Source organism: Mobula hypostoma, chromosome 1 (genome assembly GCF_963921235.1).
Source record: "Mobula hypostoma chromosome 1, sMobHyp1.1, whole genome shotgun sequence".
NCBI lineage: Eukaryota > Metazoa > Chordata > Chondrichthyes > Myliobatiformes > Myliobatidae > Mobula > Mobula hypostoma.
Genome location: NC_086097.1, coordinates 180,542,478 through 180,562,625, shown reverse-complemented (window position 1 = coordinate 180,562,625; position 20,148 = coordinate 180,542,478). Strand labels below are relative to the sequence as shown.

At 45.2% G+C, this 20,148-nt stretch overlaps 2 protein-coding genes across 7 annotated transcripts in view; one reads left to right on the top strand and one right to left on the bottom strand.

The window, feature by feature from the left end:
- LOC134347860 (acid-sensing ion channel 2-like) overlaps nt 1-12,497 on the top strand; it is a 77,012-nt gene extending 64,515 nt beyond the window's left edge. The window contains 6 exon segments of the mRNA XM_063050430.1: nt 1,473-1,529; nt 4,753-4,906; nt 5,346-5,572; nt 7,510-7,589; nt 8,973-9,044; nt 12,365-12,497. Of these exon segments, the coding sequence (XP_062906500.1) occupies nt 1,473-1,529; nt 4,753-4,906; nt 5,346-5,572; nt 7,510-7,589; nt 8,973-9,044; nt 12,365-12,469 (695 nt within the window). The 3' untranslated portion in view covers nt 12,470-12,497.
- A 3,104-nt stretch (nt 12,498-15,601) lies between these two features.
- si:ch73-173p19.1 (uncharacterized) overlaps nt 15,602-20,148 on the bottom strand; it is a 36,869-nt gene continuing 32,322 nt past the window's right edge. For 5 of the 6 annotated variants that reach the window (XM_063060846.1, XM_063060827.1, XM_063060865.1 and 2 more), the window contains 2 exons: nt 17,541-17,652; nt 15,602-16,560 (listed from right to left, as the gene is read on the bottom strand). In XM_063060846.1, the coding sequence (XP_062916916.1) occupies nt 16,379-16,560; nt 17,541-17,652 (294 nt within the window). In that variant the 3' untranslated portion in view covers nt 15,602-16,378. Of the gene's footprint in view, nt 16,561-17,540; nt 17,653-20,148 lie in introns of those variants that run through there. The other variant, XM_063060873.1, reaches the window with a different exon arrangement.

Below are 20,148 nucleotides of genomic sequence, written 5' to 3'. Positions count from 1 at the left end.
GTTCCTGAACCAACAAGTATAACTTCATTCACCACTTCTCTGAACTGATTCTATGACTTACAGACTCACTTTCAGGGATACTTTAAGGCCTAAGATGTAGGAGCAGAATAAGGCCATTTGGCCCATTGAGTCTGCACTGCCATTTTATCATGGCTGATCCGCTTCCTTCTCAGTCTCTATCTCCTGCCTTCTCCCTGTATTCCTGCACAAGGACTCCCAAGACTCTTTGCACCCCAGACTTTGAATTTTCTCTCCATTTAGAAAATAGTCTCTGCTTTTATTTGTTCCACCAAAGTGCATGACCATGCATTTCCTGACACTGTACTCCATCAGCCACTTCTATACCCATTCTCCTAATCTGTCTAACTCCTTTTGTAGCCTTTCTGCTTCCACGTTACCCGCCCCTCGACCTATCTTCTTATTGTCTGCAAACTTGGCCACAAAGCTATCAATTCCATCACCCAAATTATTTACGTATAACATAAAAAGAAGCAGCCCCAACACAGACCCTTGTGGAAGACCAGCAGTCACTGGTGGCCAGATAAGGCTTCCTTTATTTCCAATCTTTGTCTCCTGCCAATCATCCAGTGCTCTATTACATGACAGTATCTTTCCTATAGTACAATGCGATCTTAAGCAGCCTCGTGTGTGACACCTCGTCAAAGGCCTTCTGAAAATCCAACATCCACTGATTCTCCTTTGTCATTTTGTTTGTTATCTCTTCAAAGGATTCCAACAGATTTGTGAGGCAAGACCTTCCCTTAAGGAAACCATGGTGACTTCAGCCCATTGTATTATGTGCCCCAAAACCACATCATTAACAATAGACTCCCAACATCTTCCCAACCACTGAGGTCAGACGAACTGGCCTATAACTTCCTTTCTTCTGCCTCTGTCCTTGACATTTTCAATTTCTGGTCCTCTGGAATCATGACAGAATCCATTGATTCTTTTGAAGGATCATTACAAATTCCTCCACAATCTCTTCCAACACCTTTCCTAACACGGTGGTGTAGACCTTCTAGTCCAGTTGGCTTATCTACCCTCAGACCTTTCAGTTTCCCAAGCACCTTCTCCCTAGCAATGGCAGCTTCACTCACTTCTGCCCCCTGACACTTTTGATCTACTGGCATACTGTTAGTATCTTCCACAGTGAAGACTGCTGCAAAATACTTAGTTCATCTGCCATTTCTCTGTCCTCCATTACTACCTCTCCAGCGTTATTTTCCAGGGTCATTTTATAACTCTTGTTCTCAGTTTTTTTTTTTGCAGTTTGTCTTCTTTTGCACGTTGGTTGTTTGTCTTTCTTCATGTATAGTTTTTTTTTGAAAATTCCAGTGTACTACTTAATTTTTCCTGTAAGTGCCTGCAAGAATATGAATCTCAAGGTAGTATATAACATATATGTACTTTGAAAATAATTTTATTTTGAACTTTGTCTCTCTCTCTCTCTCCCCGTCCCCCCCCCCCAGGTAATGCAGATGTCTGCACTCCCGAACAGTACAAGAATTGTGCTGATCCAGCTCTAGGTGAGTCAGGGGCAACCCATTCAGTCCCTTAATATCCCAGTGCTACCAATCTCCATGTTGCATATACAATCAGACTACATCTCTGTAAACCTTGAAGAGAATCCTGATGATTCACTATCTTTGAGGTGTAGACCTTTCTCCTGAAAAGTGACCCCTTGTTAGAGTCACACAGCAGGGAAACAGGCACTTTGGCCCAACTGGTCCGTGTTGACCAAGATAACCATTAAAAATTCAGGATTGTTTAATGTCATTTCCTGCACACAAGTGTACTTACTGCCCATTATGCCACTGGTGTTTAGGGCAGCAATGAATGTCCTCTATCACTGGTAGTGTTCAGGGCTTCCTTCGTCATGTCAGTAGCCTCCTTTCAGTTCTCACTACTGTCAGTCAAATCCTGGCTGAAGACTCAGGATTACAGTCACCATCAAATGTAGAAGGATTCTTCATTGCTGTTTCCATAACAGTTTTGTTTTACCAGTCAGAGTTGGTAGCCCTGAACTGAACCCTCGAACCTAGAGGACTGGTGGACCATTCTTAGTCTGGCCTCTGTCCCGTGACCCTACCAAGAGCCAAAGCATAAAGCCCAGACTCCAGCAAGAATAGCTCTCGAGGTCATTGAGACATGAAAGACTCGGAGCACAACAACAAGGTTGTGCTCCTCTTGGAGGTGTATACAAGTGTAACAAGAATGAAATAATTGTTACTCCAATTCTGATGCGGTATACAATAATAATAATAAAAACACATAATAAATATAAATACACAGATAGCTTATCTACATCGAGTGATTGTATGTCCATAAAGTGATTCCAGGCTGTACATAAGGTGACTGACAGGAAATAGTGAAGTAGTGGAGGAATTAGTGGGTGGAGGTGTTGATCAGTTTTACTGCTTGGGCAAAGTAACTGTTTTTGAGTCTGGTGGTCCTGGTGTAGATGATGCATAGCCACCTCCTTGATGGGAGTGGGAGAAACAATCAGTGAGCAGGGTGGTTGGGATCCTTCATGATGTTACTGGCCTTTTTCCCAGCACCTTTCTGTATATATGTCCTCTATAGCAGGTAGTCTGGTGCCAGTGATGCACTGAGCAATATTGAGTACCCATTGTACAGCCTTCCAGTCTGCCGCGGTGCAGTTTCATACCAAGCAGTGATGTAGCTTGTTAGGATGCTTTCTACTGTGCATTTGTAGAATGACTTGAGTGTGAATATGCGAACTCAAGCTCTCTTCAGCTTTCTCAGAAAATAAAGGTGATGGTGAGCTTTCCAGACTCTGTTAAGGATGTGTTTTGGGACCATGTGAGGTTGTATGCGATGTGCACTGTCAGGATTTTGAAACTGCTTGCATTTTCTATTGCTGTGCCGCCAAAGCCTGGGGTCCTAACTAGATGAGCCCCCCTCCGAGTCCTGTACCATGTGATCTCCCGCTCTCGGTACCTTACTGAGACCCTCTAGCAATGAATCAGTCGAGATCCAAACTCTCAAGGCTGGCCCCAAGTGTCTGAGGTATCAGTCCGATCAAGATTGCTGTCCCATTGCTCAGAGACTTGAGTTACCTGGTCGAGGGTTCTGCCATGTGCTGATTTATCAGGTTTCATCTTTCATGCAATGTCTGGGTTTTGACTTCAGACAGGAGCTCTCAGGCTTCACTTGCTCTGCGGGTGGAGATGGATGACACCTTTGGAAACACCCAGTGCTTTGCTCTTGCCGTTCCCAACATTCAACTGGCTTCCCATTCTCTCTTGCTCTGGTTATTTCCTAACTGTTTTGGCCTCTTCCCATTTCTCCTCCACACTCCCTCATTCTTTTACACTCTCTCCATCTCCTCGTCCTAACCTTTTTCTTTCTGTCTCAGTTTTCTAGGTGTGCCTCATTCTCTCTCGCTCCTCCCGACCCCTAACTTCCATCCCTGTGACTCCATCACTCTTGCTCCTTTGTGCTGTCTCTGATACTATTTTCCTGGTCCATCCTGCTCTTTTCCCCCTTGTTTAATGCTTTCTTCACATTCTGTTCTCTCTGTCATTCCCAATCATACTCATTCAGCTTGATATTTCTCTCTCTCTCTTTTCCACTTTCTTTCCATCTCTCCCCACTGGGACTATTTTTTCTCACCTTGTTTCTTCCTTCCCACTCTCCCTCATCCATCTCACCCTCCATTATCTTTGGCTTTTCTATCCTTCACTCTGTTCCCTATTTAGATTATGAGAACACTCAGTCCTCTTTTTTTATTGTCATTTAGAAATGCATACATGCGTTAAGAAATGATACGTTTCTCCAGAGTGATATCACAAAGAACAGGAAAAACCAAAGACTAACACTGACAGAACCACATAATTATAGCATATAATTACAGCAGTGCAAAGCAATACCATAATTTGATGAAGAACAAACCATGGGCACGGTAAATAAAGTCTCAAAAGTCCCCGAGTCGATCGACTCCCAAGTCCCCGATAGCAGGCGGCAAAAGGGAGAAACTCCCTGCCATAAACCTCCAGGCACCGTCAACTTGCCTTGGAAGCAGCCGACCACAGCCGACACAGTCCATCCGTCCGAAAACTTCGAGCTTCCAACCAGCCTCTCTGATACAGCCTCCCGAGCGCCATCCTCTGCCGAGTGCCTTCAACCTCGCCCTGGCCGCTGAAACACACAAAGCCGAGGATTTCGGGGCCTTCTGCTCCGGAGATTCCAGTTACCACACAGCAGCAGCGGCAGCGAAGTGGGCATTTCAGAAGTTTTCCAGATGTTCCTCCGTACTCTCACGTCTGTCTCCATCAAATCAGAATTGTGCACGGTCCTCTCTCCATCTTCCTTCCTTTCTCTCCTTTTTCTCTGTAACTCCTCTTTCATATTTTCTCCTTTCCCTTTCCCTCTTCATTTCCTTTAAATTTTTCTCTCCTTATCCTTCTCTCCATCTTCTCTCTTGAATTGTCTCCTGATACAATAAAATGAGCTCGACCTCACAATCTACCTCATTGTGATCTTGCATCTTATTGTCCGTCTTCACCGCAGTTTCTTTGTAACTGTAACACTATTCTGCATTCTGTTATTAGTTTACTGTCTACTTCCTCAATGCACAGATGTTGTGAAATGATCCGTTTGGATGGCATGCAAAACAAAGTATTTTCACTGTTGTACTGATACACGTGACAATAATAAACTGATTTACCAATTTTCTCTGCTTTGCTGCTCTTTCTCACTCTGCTTTCCCTACTTCTGCTCTCGCAGAGTTTCTAGTGGAACAGGACAGTAAATATTGCCTGTGTGAGACCCCATGTAATGTGACACGATTTGGGAAGGAGATTTCCATGGTGAAGATACCCAGCAAAGCCTCCGCAAAATTTCTCGCCAAAAAATTTAATAAAACAGAGCAATACATAGCGTGAGTATCCACACACGTACCTGTTACTGGGAGTAGGGTAGAGGAGAGGTTGATGCATGTATGAGTGATTTATGAGGGGGCAGGGGAAGAGGGAGAGGAAGGGCTGGTGGGTGATCCATGTGGAGGGGGATAAGAGAGCAGGAGGGAGAGAAGGGGAGGGGATGGAGACAAAAAATTCAAGGGGGAGATGGGGGACGAAGGAGGGGGACATTGGTGTAGGGAAGAGAAGAGTGAGGGTGGGGAAGGAAAAAGGGTTGAGGGAGGGAAAGATTAGAGGAAGGGAGAGGGAAGAGGAGAAGATATTGGTGGAGGGAAGGGGAGATCGGTAAAGGTGGAAAGGGAGATGTGGGGGAGGAGGTGAGTGTAAGGGAGGTGGGATGGTGGGGGGAGCGAGGAGAAAGAGGCACCCAGAATCTCTCTCAGTACATCCATTCTCCAGAGAGAACATACTGGTTTTGGATATTTTCTTCGAGGCCCTTAACTACGAGACCATCGAACAGAAGAAAGCTTATGAGATGGCTGGGCTGCTGGGTGAGTGTTCCTATTCCTGCACTTAATCCATCACCTCCCTGGGACTGCTGGGTGAACCCTTAAACATAGTTCTGGGGTCTCTGCTTTTCCAGATCCTACCTCCACTCCTGTCCCTCTTCCTATTTATGTCCATCAGCACCCTGTCCTCTTCCCTGAACATTCCCTCCCTCACCCACTGGCACACAGTGTCTACTCCAACAGCCCCTCCCAAGCCTGGGACCTCTTTCACCAAGGAGGGTGAGGGCAGCAGGTGCAGGGGAGCACCACCATCTGCAGGTTCCCATCCCAGGCACACCATTCTGACTAGGGAATGGATCACAATTCCTTTAGCTGAAACTTTCTAAGGTATATATCAGACTACATTTGGAGTATTGTGAACAGTTTTAGGCCCCAGAACTAAGAAAGAATATTGGAGAGGGTCTAGAAGAGGTTCACATGAATGATCCTGGAAATGAAAGGGTTATCAGATGAAGATTATTAGATAGCTCTGTACTTGCTGGAGTTTAGAAGAATTTGGAGGGGTTCTCATTGAAATGTACAAAATATTGAAATGGGTAGATAATGGATGTGAAGAGGATGTTTCAAATAGTTGGAGAGTCTGGGACCAGAGGGCACAGTCCCTTTAGAACATCGATAAGGAGGAATTTCTTTAGCCTGAGGACAATGAATGTGTGGAATTCATTGCCACAGTCGGCTGTGGAGACCAAGTCATTGTGTATATTTAAAGTGGTGATTGGTAGGTTCTTGATCAGTAAGGGTGTCAAGGGTTACAGGGGAAAAGCAGCAGAATGAGGTTCGGGGGGAGACAAATCAACCATGGTTGAATAGTGGAGCTGACTCACAGGCCAAATGGCTTAATTCTGTTTTATGGCCTTATCACCAGGCCAAAATCCTGGAGCAACTCAGCCAGTTGAGCAGCATCTGCAGATGGAAATAGTTGGGCTAAGACTCAAAGTGAATGTAGATGAAGGGTCTTAACCCAAAATGTCCACCACCCATTTCCCTCTACAGATGCCACTCAAACCGTGAGTTCCTCCAGCATCTTGTGTTGCTCGATTCCAGCATCTGCAGTCTTTTGTGTCTCTGAATCTTGAAACTCCCTCCTTCAACCATTTCAGTAAGTAGAGGAGGCCATTCAGCCCCTTGAAGCAACTGGCAGCCCAAATCTGTTGGTTGTCCATTCCTGAAGAAGTTGTGAATTTCATGGTTTGGTCAGGGTCTGGTAAATGGACTAATTATTTTCTGGTAGAGAGGTGACCAGCCCACTCCACCCCAACCTGTCAGTCTCACTCCCTGAAGCCCCAAGGTCACATGTTCCCAACCCAATCCTCACCAGTGGGAGGGGCAGAGATGGATTGTTCTCTCTTCAACTGCAGCATTCCTCGGCTAATGTTTTCTTGCTCCAATGCAAGAAATGCAACAGGCAGCAACCTCTGGCATTGCTGCTATCCTGACCCCCGATCCCATTAACTCTGTCTCCAACCCTTGGTACTTGGAGATTAGAGATTAGCTTTATTTGTCACATGTCCACCAAAACAGTGAAATGCATCATTTGTGTCAACAACCAATGTGGTCTGAGGATGTGACGCAGCTTGCAAGTATCACCACACTTTGGGCATGAAAATAGCACGCACATAACTTAATACCTTTTTAATAACCTCAGTAATTTTTCTCTTTTTACACTACTTACTTAACTATATATATTTACTGCAATTTACAGTTAATTTTATGTATTGCAATGTCCAGCTGCTGCATAACAACAAATTTCACAACATATGCCAGCGATATTGAACCCGATTCTGATTCTGATAAATCTAACCGTACATCTTAGGAATATGGGATGAAACCAAAGCAACTGGAGGAGACCCACATGGTCACAGGGATAACATACAAACTGCTTACAAACAGTGGCAGAATTGAACCCGGGTCAATGGTGCTGTTGTAGTGTTACACTAACCACTATACTGTTGTCCCACCCACCAGGAACTTCCCTCCCTTCCTTGGCTGACAATTCCAAACATAGAACCATTGAAAGGGGTCTGGTCACTAACTCTGGCTGTTTGATCTCACAGGTGATATCGGTGGTCAGATGGGCTTGTTCATTGGAGCCAGTATTTTAACCATTCTGGAAATTATTGACTATTTATATGAGGTAAGAGTTGTCTGGAGCATGTTTCCATGAGAAAGACTGTGTAGTGCTGAACGTCTAGCTCGTTGACTGTTTGTGGAACGTGAACACCCTGTCTGCCATCAGTCATCCTGGCCTCCCGGGTTACTTGTCATTTCACCTCCCCTTCCCGTTCCCACACCAATGTGTCTGCCCTCAGTCCTCTCTACTGCCAGGCGAGATCTGACATCAACAGTCACAGAAACAGACCCTTCAGCCCAACTCGTCTATGCTGACCAAGGCTCTCATTTAACTAATTCCATTTGTCTGTGTTTGGTCCATATCCCTTCAAACGTTTCCTAGCCATGTCTGTGTCCGAGTGCTTTTTAAATGTTTGTAACTGTACCTGCCTCAACCCTTTCCTCTGGCAGCTAATTCCATATACTGATCACAGTCTGGGTGCAAAGGTTGCCCCTCAGGTTCCTATTAAATCTCTCCCTTGTTACTTCAAACTAATGTCCTCTAGTTCCTGATTCCACAACCCTGAGAAAAAGACTGTCCATTCACTATGTCTATGCCCCTCACGATTTTATAAACTTCTGCAATGTTACCCTCTCATTCTCCTATGCTCCAACTTAACAGTCTCAACCTTTCCCTATAACTCAGTCCTGGCAACATCCTTGTAAATATCCTCTGCACTCTAGCCAGTCTAATGGCATCTTTCCAACAGCAGGATGACCAAAGCTAACTACAATATTCCAAACGCAGCCTCACCAACTCAGTGCCTTGACTGATGAAACCAGCATGCCACATGCCTTTTCACCACCCTGTCAATCAGGGAACCATGTCCTCCTAGGTTCCTTTGTTCCTCAGGACCCTGCTGTTCACTGTGAAAGCCCCACCCTGATTTGTCTTTCCGAAATACAACCCCTTGCACCATCTGAATTAAAGTCCAGGAAGAATTCCTCATATTCCGCCTGGTATGAACATAGAATTTTCTTGCTTCAGATAAACCTCACTCCCTGTGCTCCTTTCCCTCTCCTTCTGGGTTCACCATTCCACTCTTCTCCGTGGCCCACCTGGTTCCACCAATCACGATCTACACCACCCCAATTCGGCACCACTTATCACCTTCCTTGCATCAGATCCCACATCTGCACCCAATACCCACCAGCTCTGCCTCTATCTCACCCCTCCCCACATCTGACTCCATTTGTCCATCACCACCTCCTCACCTGCTCCACCTATCTCATACCCAGCCCTCGTCTCGCCTCTTTGTACTGGCCATTTCCCCTCTGCACACTCAGCCTTGATACAAGATCTTGATCCAAATGGTTGACTAGCCTTCTACCTCCCCAGACTGTTCCTCCAGCTGGTTGTTCACCCTCCCCCATTGTGTCCTGATCAGCTTCTCTTTCTGCCCTTCAGGTTTTAAAGGACAAAATGTCGAGTTACGTGAACCGCAGGAAAAGGCCAAAGAGGAGCCACTCTGACAACCTGGTAAAGACATGGTGCTCCTGCAGCACACACGGACATGTTAACGAACATAATGACCCACGTGGGCATAGACAAGCATCCACATGTATACAAGTATTGGTTTGTTATTATCATGACGGAAGTTTGCATCTAGTGATCACAATGCCAGTAATTTCAAAGTAAATATGCAAAAAGATTGGTCTGGTCCGTGGGTTGAGATTCTAAATTGAAGGATGGCCAATTTTGATGGTATCAGAAAGGATCTGGCAAGTGTGGATTGGAACAGACTGTTTTCTGGCAAAGGTGTACTTGGTAAGTGCACAGTCTTCAAAAGTGAAATATTGAGGGTACAAAGCCACCATGGTGCCTGTCAGAATAAAAGGTAAAGATAACAGGTGTAGGGAACCTTGGTTTTCAAGAGATATTGAGGCCCTGGTTAAGAAAAAAAAGGTGCATACCAGGTATAGGCAGGTAGGAAGAAATGAGGTACTTATGGAGTATAAGAAATGCAAGAAAACACTTAAGGAAGAAATCAGGAAAACTAAAAGAAGGCATGAGGTTGCCTTAGCAGACAAGGTGAAGGAGAATCCTAAGGGATTCTACAGATATGTTAAGAGCAAAAGTATTGCAAAGAACAAAATTAGTTCTCTTGAAAATCAGAATGATAATCCATGCGAGAAGCCAAAAGATTTGGCTGGTGGGGGTGGTATCGTAAATGCACTTTTTGCATTTGTATTTACTCAGAAGGACACAGAGTTTATAGAAGGTAAAATGGCATCAACTTCATGGACTCTATACAAATTTCTGAGGAGGAGGCATTTGCTGTCTTGGGCCAAATTCGGGAGGATAAGTCCCCAGGGCCCCAGGTGTTCCCTCAGACTCTAGAGGAGGCAAGTGCAGAAATTGCATGGGCCATACCAGAGATATTTAAATCATCCTTAGCCAGATGAGGTGCCAGAGGATCGGAGGATAGCCAAAGTTGTTATGCTGTTTAAGAAAGGCTCTAAAAATAAACCAGGAAATTATAGCCTGATGAGTCTCAAATCAGTAGTGGGAAAGTTATTGGAGGGTATTCCAAGGGATAGGCTAAATGAGTATTTGGACAGACATGGATTGATAAAGGATAGTCAGCATGGCTTCACGCATGGTAGGTCATGTCTAACCAATCTTCTAGAGTTTTGAGGAAGTTAACAGAAATGTGGATGAAGGGAAGGCAGTGGATGTTGTCTGCATGGAATTTAGTAAGGCATTTGACAAGGTCCCACATGGGAGGCTGGTCAAGAAGGTTCAGTCACTCAGCATTCAAGATGACGTAGTGAATTGTATTAGACATTGGCTTTGTGGGAGAAACCAGAGTGGTAGTAGATGGTTGCCTCTCTGACTGGAGGCCTGTGACTGGTGGAGTGCTGCAAGGATCAGTGCTGGATCCTTTGTTGTTATTTGTTATCTAGTATTATCAATGATCTGGATGATAATGTGGTCAACTGGATTAGCAAATTTGTGGATGACACCAAGATTGGGGGTGTAGTGGACAGCGAGGAAGACTCTCATGGCTTGCAGCAGAATCTGGACCAGCTGGGAAAATGGGCTGAAAAATGGCAGATAGGACTTAATGTTGACAAGTGCGAACTATTGCACTTCAGTCGGACCAGTGAGTGGTAGGGCATTGAGGGGTGTAATAGAACAGAGGGATCTGATAATACAGGTTTATTATTCATTGAAAGTGGCATCACAGGTCAATAGGGTTGTAAAGAAATTTCTGGCTTATTGGCCTTTATAAATCAAAGTATTGAGTAAAGGAGATGATGTTGTGTTGAAGTTGTATAAGACATTGGTGAGGCCTAATTTGGAGTATTGCATGCAGTTTTTACACCTATCTGCAAGAAAGATGTAAATAAAAAGAGTGCAGAAAAAATTTACAAGGATGTTACCAGGTTTGGAGGACTTGAGTTATACAGAAAGATTGAATAGGTTAGGACTGTATTCTTTAAAATGTAGAAGATTGAGAGGAGATTTGAAAGCAAAATTAGGACGGGTATTGATAGAGGAAATGCAAGCAGGCTTTTTCCTTTGAGTGGGACTACAAGAGATCATGAGTTAAGGGTAAAAGGTGAACATTTTAAGGGGAAATTTTTACTCAGAAGGTCATAAGAGTATGGAACAAACTGCCAGCGCAAGTGGTCCATGCGAGCTTAATTTCAACATTTGAGAAGTTAGGATGGGTACATGAATGGTCAGGGTATCGAGGGCCATGGACCCGCTGCTGATCAATAGGAGTAGGCAGTTTAAATAGTTCAGCATGGATTAGATGGGCCGAATGGTTTGTTTCTGTGCTGTACTCTCCTATGATTCTGTGTACCAAGATACAGTGAAAGGCTAGTCTTACATACTGTTCATTTGCACACTGTGAAATATTACCATGCACATACACTTCATTCATTCATGGCTTGGCTTCACAAACAAAGATTTAGGAAGGGGGCTGCCCACGTTTGCTGCAGGCTCGCTGGTGGTTGACGAGGCCAATACAGGACAGGCAGGCCCGACCACAGCGGCTGCAAGGATGGTCGTAGATGTGGGCATGTCCTTCGGCCTGCGCAATGGTATTTTAGGTGGAGTGCAGTTAGCGCGGTACTGGCCCCACCCTTTACACCCAGGGTTCATCTTGCTAGCCTAGCAAGCTGGGACGGTGCCAGCGAGGGCCTCAGGTAGTAGGATTTATGTCGGAGTGTTGTTCTCCTAGGTGGATGGCCTGACAAGGCTAACGAGCCCCATCTGCCTGGGTTTGGATTCAGAATTGTTCTCTTAGGCTGGCTGCCAACCAAGGCTAACGAGCCCGGCCTACCCATCCAGTTATACTGCCGGACACTCGGTCGCGCCATGACGTAGCAAGCTCAGTGGAAATGGGGGGCACAAATGAGAAGGTGTTGCTACGGATGCAGTAATGTAGGAGAGGCCATTTGCAGTGGCCTCCTGCCTAGCCGACCAAACAGTGACCATGGGGCAATCACTACACCGGGAAAGGACAGGCGATGTATTGCACGTACACTTTCCCTGGGTGAGCAGGATGTCCCCCCAGACAAATTAGAACACATCTCTGTCAAATACACTTATACAAACATCTGTGCTGCTGTGGAAATACACAAATGTATAGTACACGTGTGTTCACATGTATCCAGAATGCAGCTGTGACATGTTAACACTGATAATTTCAAAATAGGGGCATTTGGTTGGAAGCGGGGGGGTGGGGTTGGGATTGTGATTTCTAGGCGGGGACAGTGACCGAATGCAGCTTTGAGATTGCCTTCCCCACCCGTGTAATGTTGTTCTCCTTCCCTCCCTTTCAGAGTACCTGCGACACGCTGCGGAGCCACTCAGACAGTCTGGGCTTCACCCCCAACGTGCTACCCCGCCACCACACCCTGGGTAACTTTGAGGAGTTCGCCTGCTGACACCCTGGGAAAGATGGTGGGTCAGTGGGGAAGGAGGACAGGCAGCGGTAGGGAGAGGAGAAGCACTGGAAACCAGGGACTGATCGCTGACCCCTCTCCTACACTAGAAGTCAAGCACTCCGCAGTGCCACTGGTAAATATTTGCTGTAATTACTGTACAGGAGACACCTCTATCAACACATCCATCTACCTCTACCCTTCCACGTCTTGGTTAACAGTTCCGCCAGTATCACCTCCCTCCCACTCCTGGCAATGTGTCATCTTTGTGGTCTGGATTGATCCTTCTTCAGGTTTGAACTTGGAGGGGTTGGGGAGAGCAAGACAGAGTTTCTGGCCTGGAGATTTCAGACTCTTGTTTTCCAGAGTTCTCTCACTCCCTCTGGCATGGGTTTGACTGTGGGGAGGGGGTACTGGGACAGAATAGTCCAATTCCACGCTTGGCCCTGCTGCATCTATTCCCCGCGCCCCACCCCCCCCCCCATCTTGTGCTGGACCTAGGCTCAGGCGGAGAAGAGCCTGAGGGTCAGAGAGGTCAATGGCCAGACTAGCACAAACCCACAACCTGAGAATGACCCAATCTCCAGTTTAACGGTTCAGAAGGAGCAGTGGGTCGAGAGGGTGACTCTGGAGTTACTGTAACTGAGAAGGTAAAACACAGGGAAGTGAGAGTGACTGCAGTATTTGTAAGTCACAGTCATACAGCATGGAAATGGGTCAATCACATCCCACTGGACCAGTGGGTGCCAGATGTATTATTTGTAATTGTATTTATTTATTTATTGATTGATGTTAAGATACAATGCAAAACCTTTGTTTACACACTATCCAGTATGTTTATTCTTGGCTTTACTGCTTGAATATGGGATTTTTTCTAAATGTGTGGGAGGGTGATCTTGAGTTTGGCCCCCACACTGACACAGGGCTATGGTTTAATATCTTATTAAGGGGAAGTGCCTCCACTACCCCCCACCTCCTAACTGCCCCTTCCACAGTGCAACAATCCCTCAGTACCTCCCTCAGCGCTGCCTCTTCCATTATGTTGCTCCTTTAGTATTGCTCTTCCCACAGTGTGGTACTTCTTAGTACTACCCCTCTCTCAGCACAGCCCCTCACAAGGTGACCCTTCCTCAGCACAGTATTTCTCATGGTTTGGGTCCGTGGATTATTTAGTGGTCTGTATGAATTGGCTGGATAGCTTTCTACAGGCATCTGCCATGTCTTTGTGTGACACAGGGAGTGTGAAACCTCCAGGCTTCAGGACAATCTACACTAACCCAAGTTGGCCCCATTGGAGGTTTTAGGATGAATTTCATTTACAGGTGCAGCCCACAGTGATAATACCTCACCTTGTGTTTGGAACCTCTTCACTCCAACTGACTGCAACAGTCACAGCAATGTGAAGGACTGGTTGTAAGATCCATCCACCTGATTCCCTGCTCCTCCTCTCCAGTTTACACTGCATCATGTTCACACCAACACCATTCTGTCTTCCCCTCCTATTCATAGTGAGAATACCCAGCAATTAGTTCCAGACCCACTAACTGGTTGGGAACATTTATTCTGAACTCAGAAAAACACAATGTTAGAGGAACTCAGTTTTGATCTGATCTAGGGACTCAGCCCGAAACCTGGACAGTTCCTTCACCCCCACCCAACTGATGCTGCTTGACACACTGAGTTCCTCTAGCAGATTATTTGTTGCTCCAGATCCAGCATCTGCAGTCTCTTGTCTTGTCTTTATTCTGAACACTCCTCCCAACCCATTAATAGCCTCAATCCCACCCTCTCCTCTTGTTATTGACCTCTCTGCCAAGGGAAATATGACTCACCCAGTCCCTGTTCTGTACCAATCCCCAGGAGTCACAGCCAGGTCAGTGACTGCCAGACACCTGTTCCCATCCAAGCTACCTGCCCAGTGAGTCACCACTTGAATGAATGTATGTGTACTGTATTGATGTAGCTTCCCTTCGACTGAACATCCCCCCCACCCAGCCCAGGTGTTCTCCCCACTGTCTGCATGCTGACCAATCAGTGTGATCACCAACCATCTCTCATCCTTTGTGAAATATATACATAAACTATACAGAAATATATAAGACCAACTTCTGGCACATTGTGAATGTATTAATGATGTAAAATTAATTCAGGAAATAAATTGTACTCATTTTAACTGGTGAATGGGTGTGCTTTCCCAATGACATTCCCAGTCATTCCTGATTGGCTCTTTCTCTAAGCTTGATGTCCTTAACCCCAATTAGTAATTGATTTATTATTGTCACACATTACAGTGAAAAGCTTTTGTTTGTGCACACCCCCAAATATTTAATTAGGAGTTGAGTTGGCCTATTGTGACTACATCATCTCCTTGAGGGAACTGTCAAATCTGTCCCGATCTCTTGTTCTTTGTGGGGCTGTGAAAGATATTTATCCAGCTCCCTACTGGAAGTTATGACGCCATAGCTCTCAGACCTTGTAAGATACACAATCCACTAGTCCTTTTATTTCTTTTTGGAGTTGTCCACCCACCAGGAGTGATGACTGAAGGTTGCTCCACAGGTTTTTGGACTTCCACTTCCTTATCGCGGGAAGAGACTAGGAATGAGAGGGGTCAAGGAAGCAGGGAGGAAGATAAATCTAGGTACATAGGCATGACAGGAAATAGGCCCAGGGAGAGAGGGAAAATTACTTCACTGCACTTCCAGTTATCTAAACACAAAGCAGCACATAGCTTCAGCCACAAGAGTGGGACTACAGCAATGGAGTGGTACACTGTCAGAGGGTCAGTGGCAAGGGAGTGAAAACACCAATGGAGTCTAATCTATTTTAGAAATACAGTGTGGTAACTGTGAGGATACCCACACGGTTACAGGGAGAACATATAAACTCTTTACAGACAGTGGCGGAATTGAACCTGGGTTAATAGCACTGTAATAGCATTACATTAGCTGCTATGTTACAGTACTGTCCCACATTACTTCAGCTGAGACATTGAAATACTATTTAAGCCCTCAAACACTTTTGCTGCTATGGGAGAAGGCTGTACATTAACTAACTTGACCCATTTGTTTGATTACAGCACTCATTTCTATTTTAAAGCACTTTGTGATTCATTTTGATTGAGAAAATAACTGGAGCCACACAGAAGTGCCAGGAGAAAGAGTGATTTACTTGTGAAATATCAGTTTACATAATCCATTCACACCTGCAAGGCCACTGGGAGAGGGTGAGGGCGGTGGGCAAGAAATGGATACCATAAATTAACCCCACCCATTGGGTTCAGTTCCCAGGTGTTCCAGACAAGTCTCACTTCCCATGGATCAGATACCAATGATTGCAGTAGGTTGTCGGGCTGAACCTGGCAGTTACGGTCCCTGTACAAGCTGACATGTTCAAAATTTCAACACACCCAACCCTCAGAGTGTGGTGTTTGCTGGTATTGTGGATTTCAGGGGGCTGGTCATTGTAGGGATGTTGCAGGGAATATTCTTCCAAAGCCCTCCCCGTGATCCAAATCCAGCAAACAGGACAACAGGGGAAAAGAGGGGGACAACACGAACTGGACACAAAGTAAAATTCCCTTTGTACTGTCCTATAATACATTGCCAGGGTCAGACACAGAGTGAAGCTCCCTCTAAACCATCCCATCACACACTCCCAGGGTCAGACAGAGTGAATGTTCCTTCAATACTGTCCTGCTACACATTCCAGGGCAGGAACAGCATGGGTTATAAAGTTCCCTGTGCATTTTCCAAAAATAATAAACCAGAACATGATAGATGCAACACAATCCACTCTCACTCCCAAGGCAGGGACAGCACAAGTTAATAAGTGTGGAGCTCCCTTTGCAATGCTGTCACTCACTCCCCAAGCTGGACACTCACACACCATCCTTTCACCACAGGATGCTTTTCAGTCTTCAGCCACCATTTCCTCATCTGAGGCCTGGTCCAGAGGGAGGGCATGCAGGTTGTTGGCACGGATGCTGGTGATTCTGGGGCAGTCTGCCAACAGTGCACTGATACCAGACAGCGTCACACCTGTTCTGTCGAGGTTCACCTGGACCACCTTAGTCTGCCTTAGGTTCTTCAGGCCTAGAAATCAGAGTACACAAGGTAAGCCATTAGCCCGGTCTACATCACATCAGTCTGAGAAATTAACTCCTTCTGCACTATGTGTCAAAAGTAGGATGGTGAGGGCGGCATCTGGCACACTGGCCTTCATCATTAAGAACAGGATTTGGGAGGTTATGTTCCCATCACGTGATATCCGTGAGGCTACACTGGGAGTACTATGTACAAGTTCAGTCACCCTGTTATGTGAAAGGAGTTAATTAATTGGAAAGAGTCTACAGAAGATTCCTCAAGAACGTTACCAGGACTTAAAGGCCTAAGTTATAATGAGAGGTAGGGGAGGCTGGGACATTCATTAGTGTAGGAGAATGAGGGGTGATCTTATAAAGGGGCATAAAATCATGAACGGTGTAGATAGGGTGAATGCAGTCTTCTCCCTCCACCCGGAGTCAAGGGAATTCAAAAATAGAGGGTGCAGATTTAAGGTGAGAGGGAGAGATTTAATATGGATGTGAGGGGCAATTTCTTCACAGAGAAGGTGGTAGGTGGAACATACTGAAGGTACACTGTGGCTTCTCCTGTTTATTATTGCCACATGTACCAAGATAGAGTGAAAAGTTTGTCTCGAACACTGTTTATACAGATCAAATCATTACACAGTGTACTGAGCCAGATTAAGATAAAACAATAATAATGTGGAATAAAGTAAAAACTACTGAAAAAGTGCACTGCAGGTAAATGATAAAGTGCAAGATCATAAAGAGATAGATAGTGAGGCCAAGATTCCATCTTATTGTAGAAGAGGTCTGTTCGAAAGTCTACTAGCGATGAGATAGAAGCTGTGCTTGAGCCTGGTGGTAGCTTTCTGGCTTTCATCTTCTGCGCAGTGGCAGAGAGTAATGTCCGGAATGAATGCAGTCATTTGTCAGTGAGCTGGAAGGTGGGACGATCTAAGCCTGGGGGTCCCATAAGGAAGCAGTGGATCAGGGGAAGGGCAGTACCTCGGTCTGTGATGCGAGTCTGGCTCAGGTTCACCTTCAGCAGTTGCAGACAGTGCCTCAGCCCCTGCGTCACCACCGTGTCCCCAATACGGGTCGATGCCAAGCTCAACGCCTGCAGTTAAACATCAATGAACAGTCTGATTATTCAGCTGGTCCCTCCCCTTCCCTGCACCCACTCTGAAGTATGCTCAGATTCCCCACACCAACCCAGATTCCCCCCGCCCCAGGGAATTCTGAACTTAAGACAACTACAGTACATGGGTACGAACCCAGCTCTGTCTCAAGTACAGAACAAAGTTACATGAAAGGTTTGCCAGGAGACAAATGAGGATTTTATTTAAAGATATAGCATGGTAACAGGCCTTTATGGCCCACAAAGCCTGCATCACCCCCTTACACCCATGTATTACACCCTTACAGACAGCAGCAGTATTGAATCAGGGTCACTGGCACTGTAATTGCATTATGTTAACTTCTATGCTGTAGTGCTGTCCTGCCCCAATTCTCTCCTTAGTCTCTGATACTCCAGTGGAAACAATCTAAGTATGTGTAACATGTCCTTACAGCACACACATCCTCCAATCCAGGCAGCATCCTAGTAAATCTCTTCAGCACTCTCTGCAAAGCCTCCACATCCTTTCTGTAATGGGGCAATCAGAACTACACACAGTACTCCAAGTGCAGCCTAACCAAAGTTTTATACAACTGTAACACTTCTGACTCTCAGGCTCCTAGCACTGAAGGCAAGCATGTCATATTCTTTCTTTACCACTCTATCTACTTGCATTGACACTTTTGGGAAGAAACTGGATCAGCAAATTTGCAGATGCAGGCATATTGGACAGCAAAAAAAAAAGGATTAATAAAGCTTGCAGCAAGATCTGGAGCAACTGGAAAAGTGGGCTAAAAAAAATGGCAAATGATATTTAATGCAGACAAATGTGAGGTGTTCCACTTTGAGAGAACAAACCATGGTAGAATTTACTCAATGAACAGTAGGGCACTGAGGAACGTGGTAGAATAAAAGGGATCCAGGAATACAATCCATTCCTTCAAAGTGGTATACAGTGTCATAAAGAGAGCTTTTGACATACAGGCTTTCATAAATTGGGAGTATTGAATATAGGAGTTTGGATGTTATATTAATGTACAAAATGCTGGCAAGGCCAGATTTGGCACATTGGGTATAGTTCTGGTCACCTATCTACAGGAAAAATATAAATAATTTTGAAAGAGTGCAGAGAAAATTTATAAGAACGATTCCAGGATTTGAAGATGAGTTACAGTATAGGGAAAGGTTGGATACTTTATTGCCTGGAGAGTTGGAGAATGAGGGGAGATTTGATAGAGGTATACAAAATTGAAGGGTATAGAAAGGGTGAATGGAGGCTTTTTCCAGAGAGATTGGGTGTCATCTTAGCGGTTGGCGCAATGATATTACAGCTCATGGCATTCTGGAGTTTGGAGTTCAATTCCAGTCCCATTCTGTAAGAAGTCTGTGGAATGTATGGGTTTTCTCTGGGTCATCTGGTTTCCTCCCACAGTCTAAAGATGTACCAGCTAGATTAATTGGTCTTCGTAAATTGTCCCATAATTAGGTTAGGATTAATCAGGTTTGTTAGAGGTTGCTGGGGCACTTTTGGTAAGGGCCTATCCTGCTTTATTGCTAAATAAGTAAAAATAACTAGAGGTCATGGGTTAAGAGTGAAAAGTGAAATATTTAAGGGGAACATGAAGGGGAGCTTCTTCATTCAGAGGGTGGTGCCAGTGTGGAATGAGCTACCAGTGGAAATGATGGGTGCAGAGAAATTTGGATAGGTACATACATGGATGGCAATGTTTCAAGTGCAAGTCGATGAAGAATAGCAGAATAGCAATTCAGCATGGATTAGATGGACTTGTCTGTGCATTAGTGCTCTATGACTCTATCTGGACGCCACACTCACTGTGTATATCACTGGTGTGAAGGGTCCTGGGCCAGTAATCTGAACACTAGGAATTCAAACCTCACTGAGGCCAAATTAGGAAGTCTTGGGGCACAGACAGAGTGAATACACAGTCTTTTTCTCAGGGCTTGGGAATCAAGAATTAGAGAGCAGAGGTTTAAGGTGAGAGGGCAAAGATTTAAAACGGACCTGAGGGAGTAACTTCTTCACCCAGAGGGTGGTCAGTATATGCAATGAGCTGCCAGAGATCGTGGTTGACTCAGGGACATTAGTAACATTTAAAAGGTAGTTGGACAAGTACATGGATAGGAAAGGTAGAGGGATATAGGTCAAATGCGGGCAAATTTAGATAGGCATCTTATTTGGCATGGATGAGTTGGTTACAAGAGCCTGTTTCTATGCTGTATGATTCCGAGTGAAGTTTGTTACAACATACTCAGGAATAAAAATTTGAACATAAATTTTGGGCATGGTAGCATGGCAGTTAGTGTAATACTATTACAGAACCAGCAACCCGGTTTCATTTCTGCCATGTCTGTAAGGCATTTGTACGTTTCCCCTGTGACTGCATAGATCTCCTTTGGGTGCTCCGGTTTCCTCCTACTTACAGGTTAGTAAGTTAATTGGTTACATGGATGTAATTGGCCGTGTGGGCCCATTGG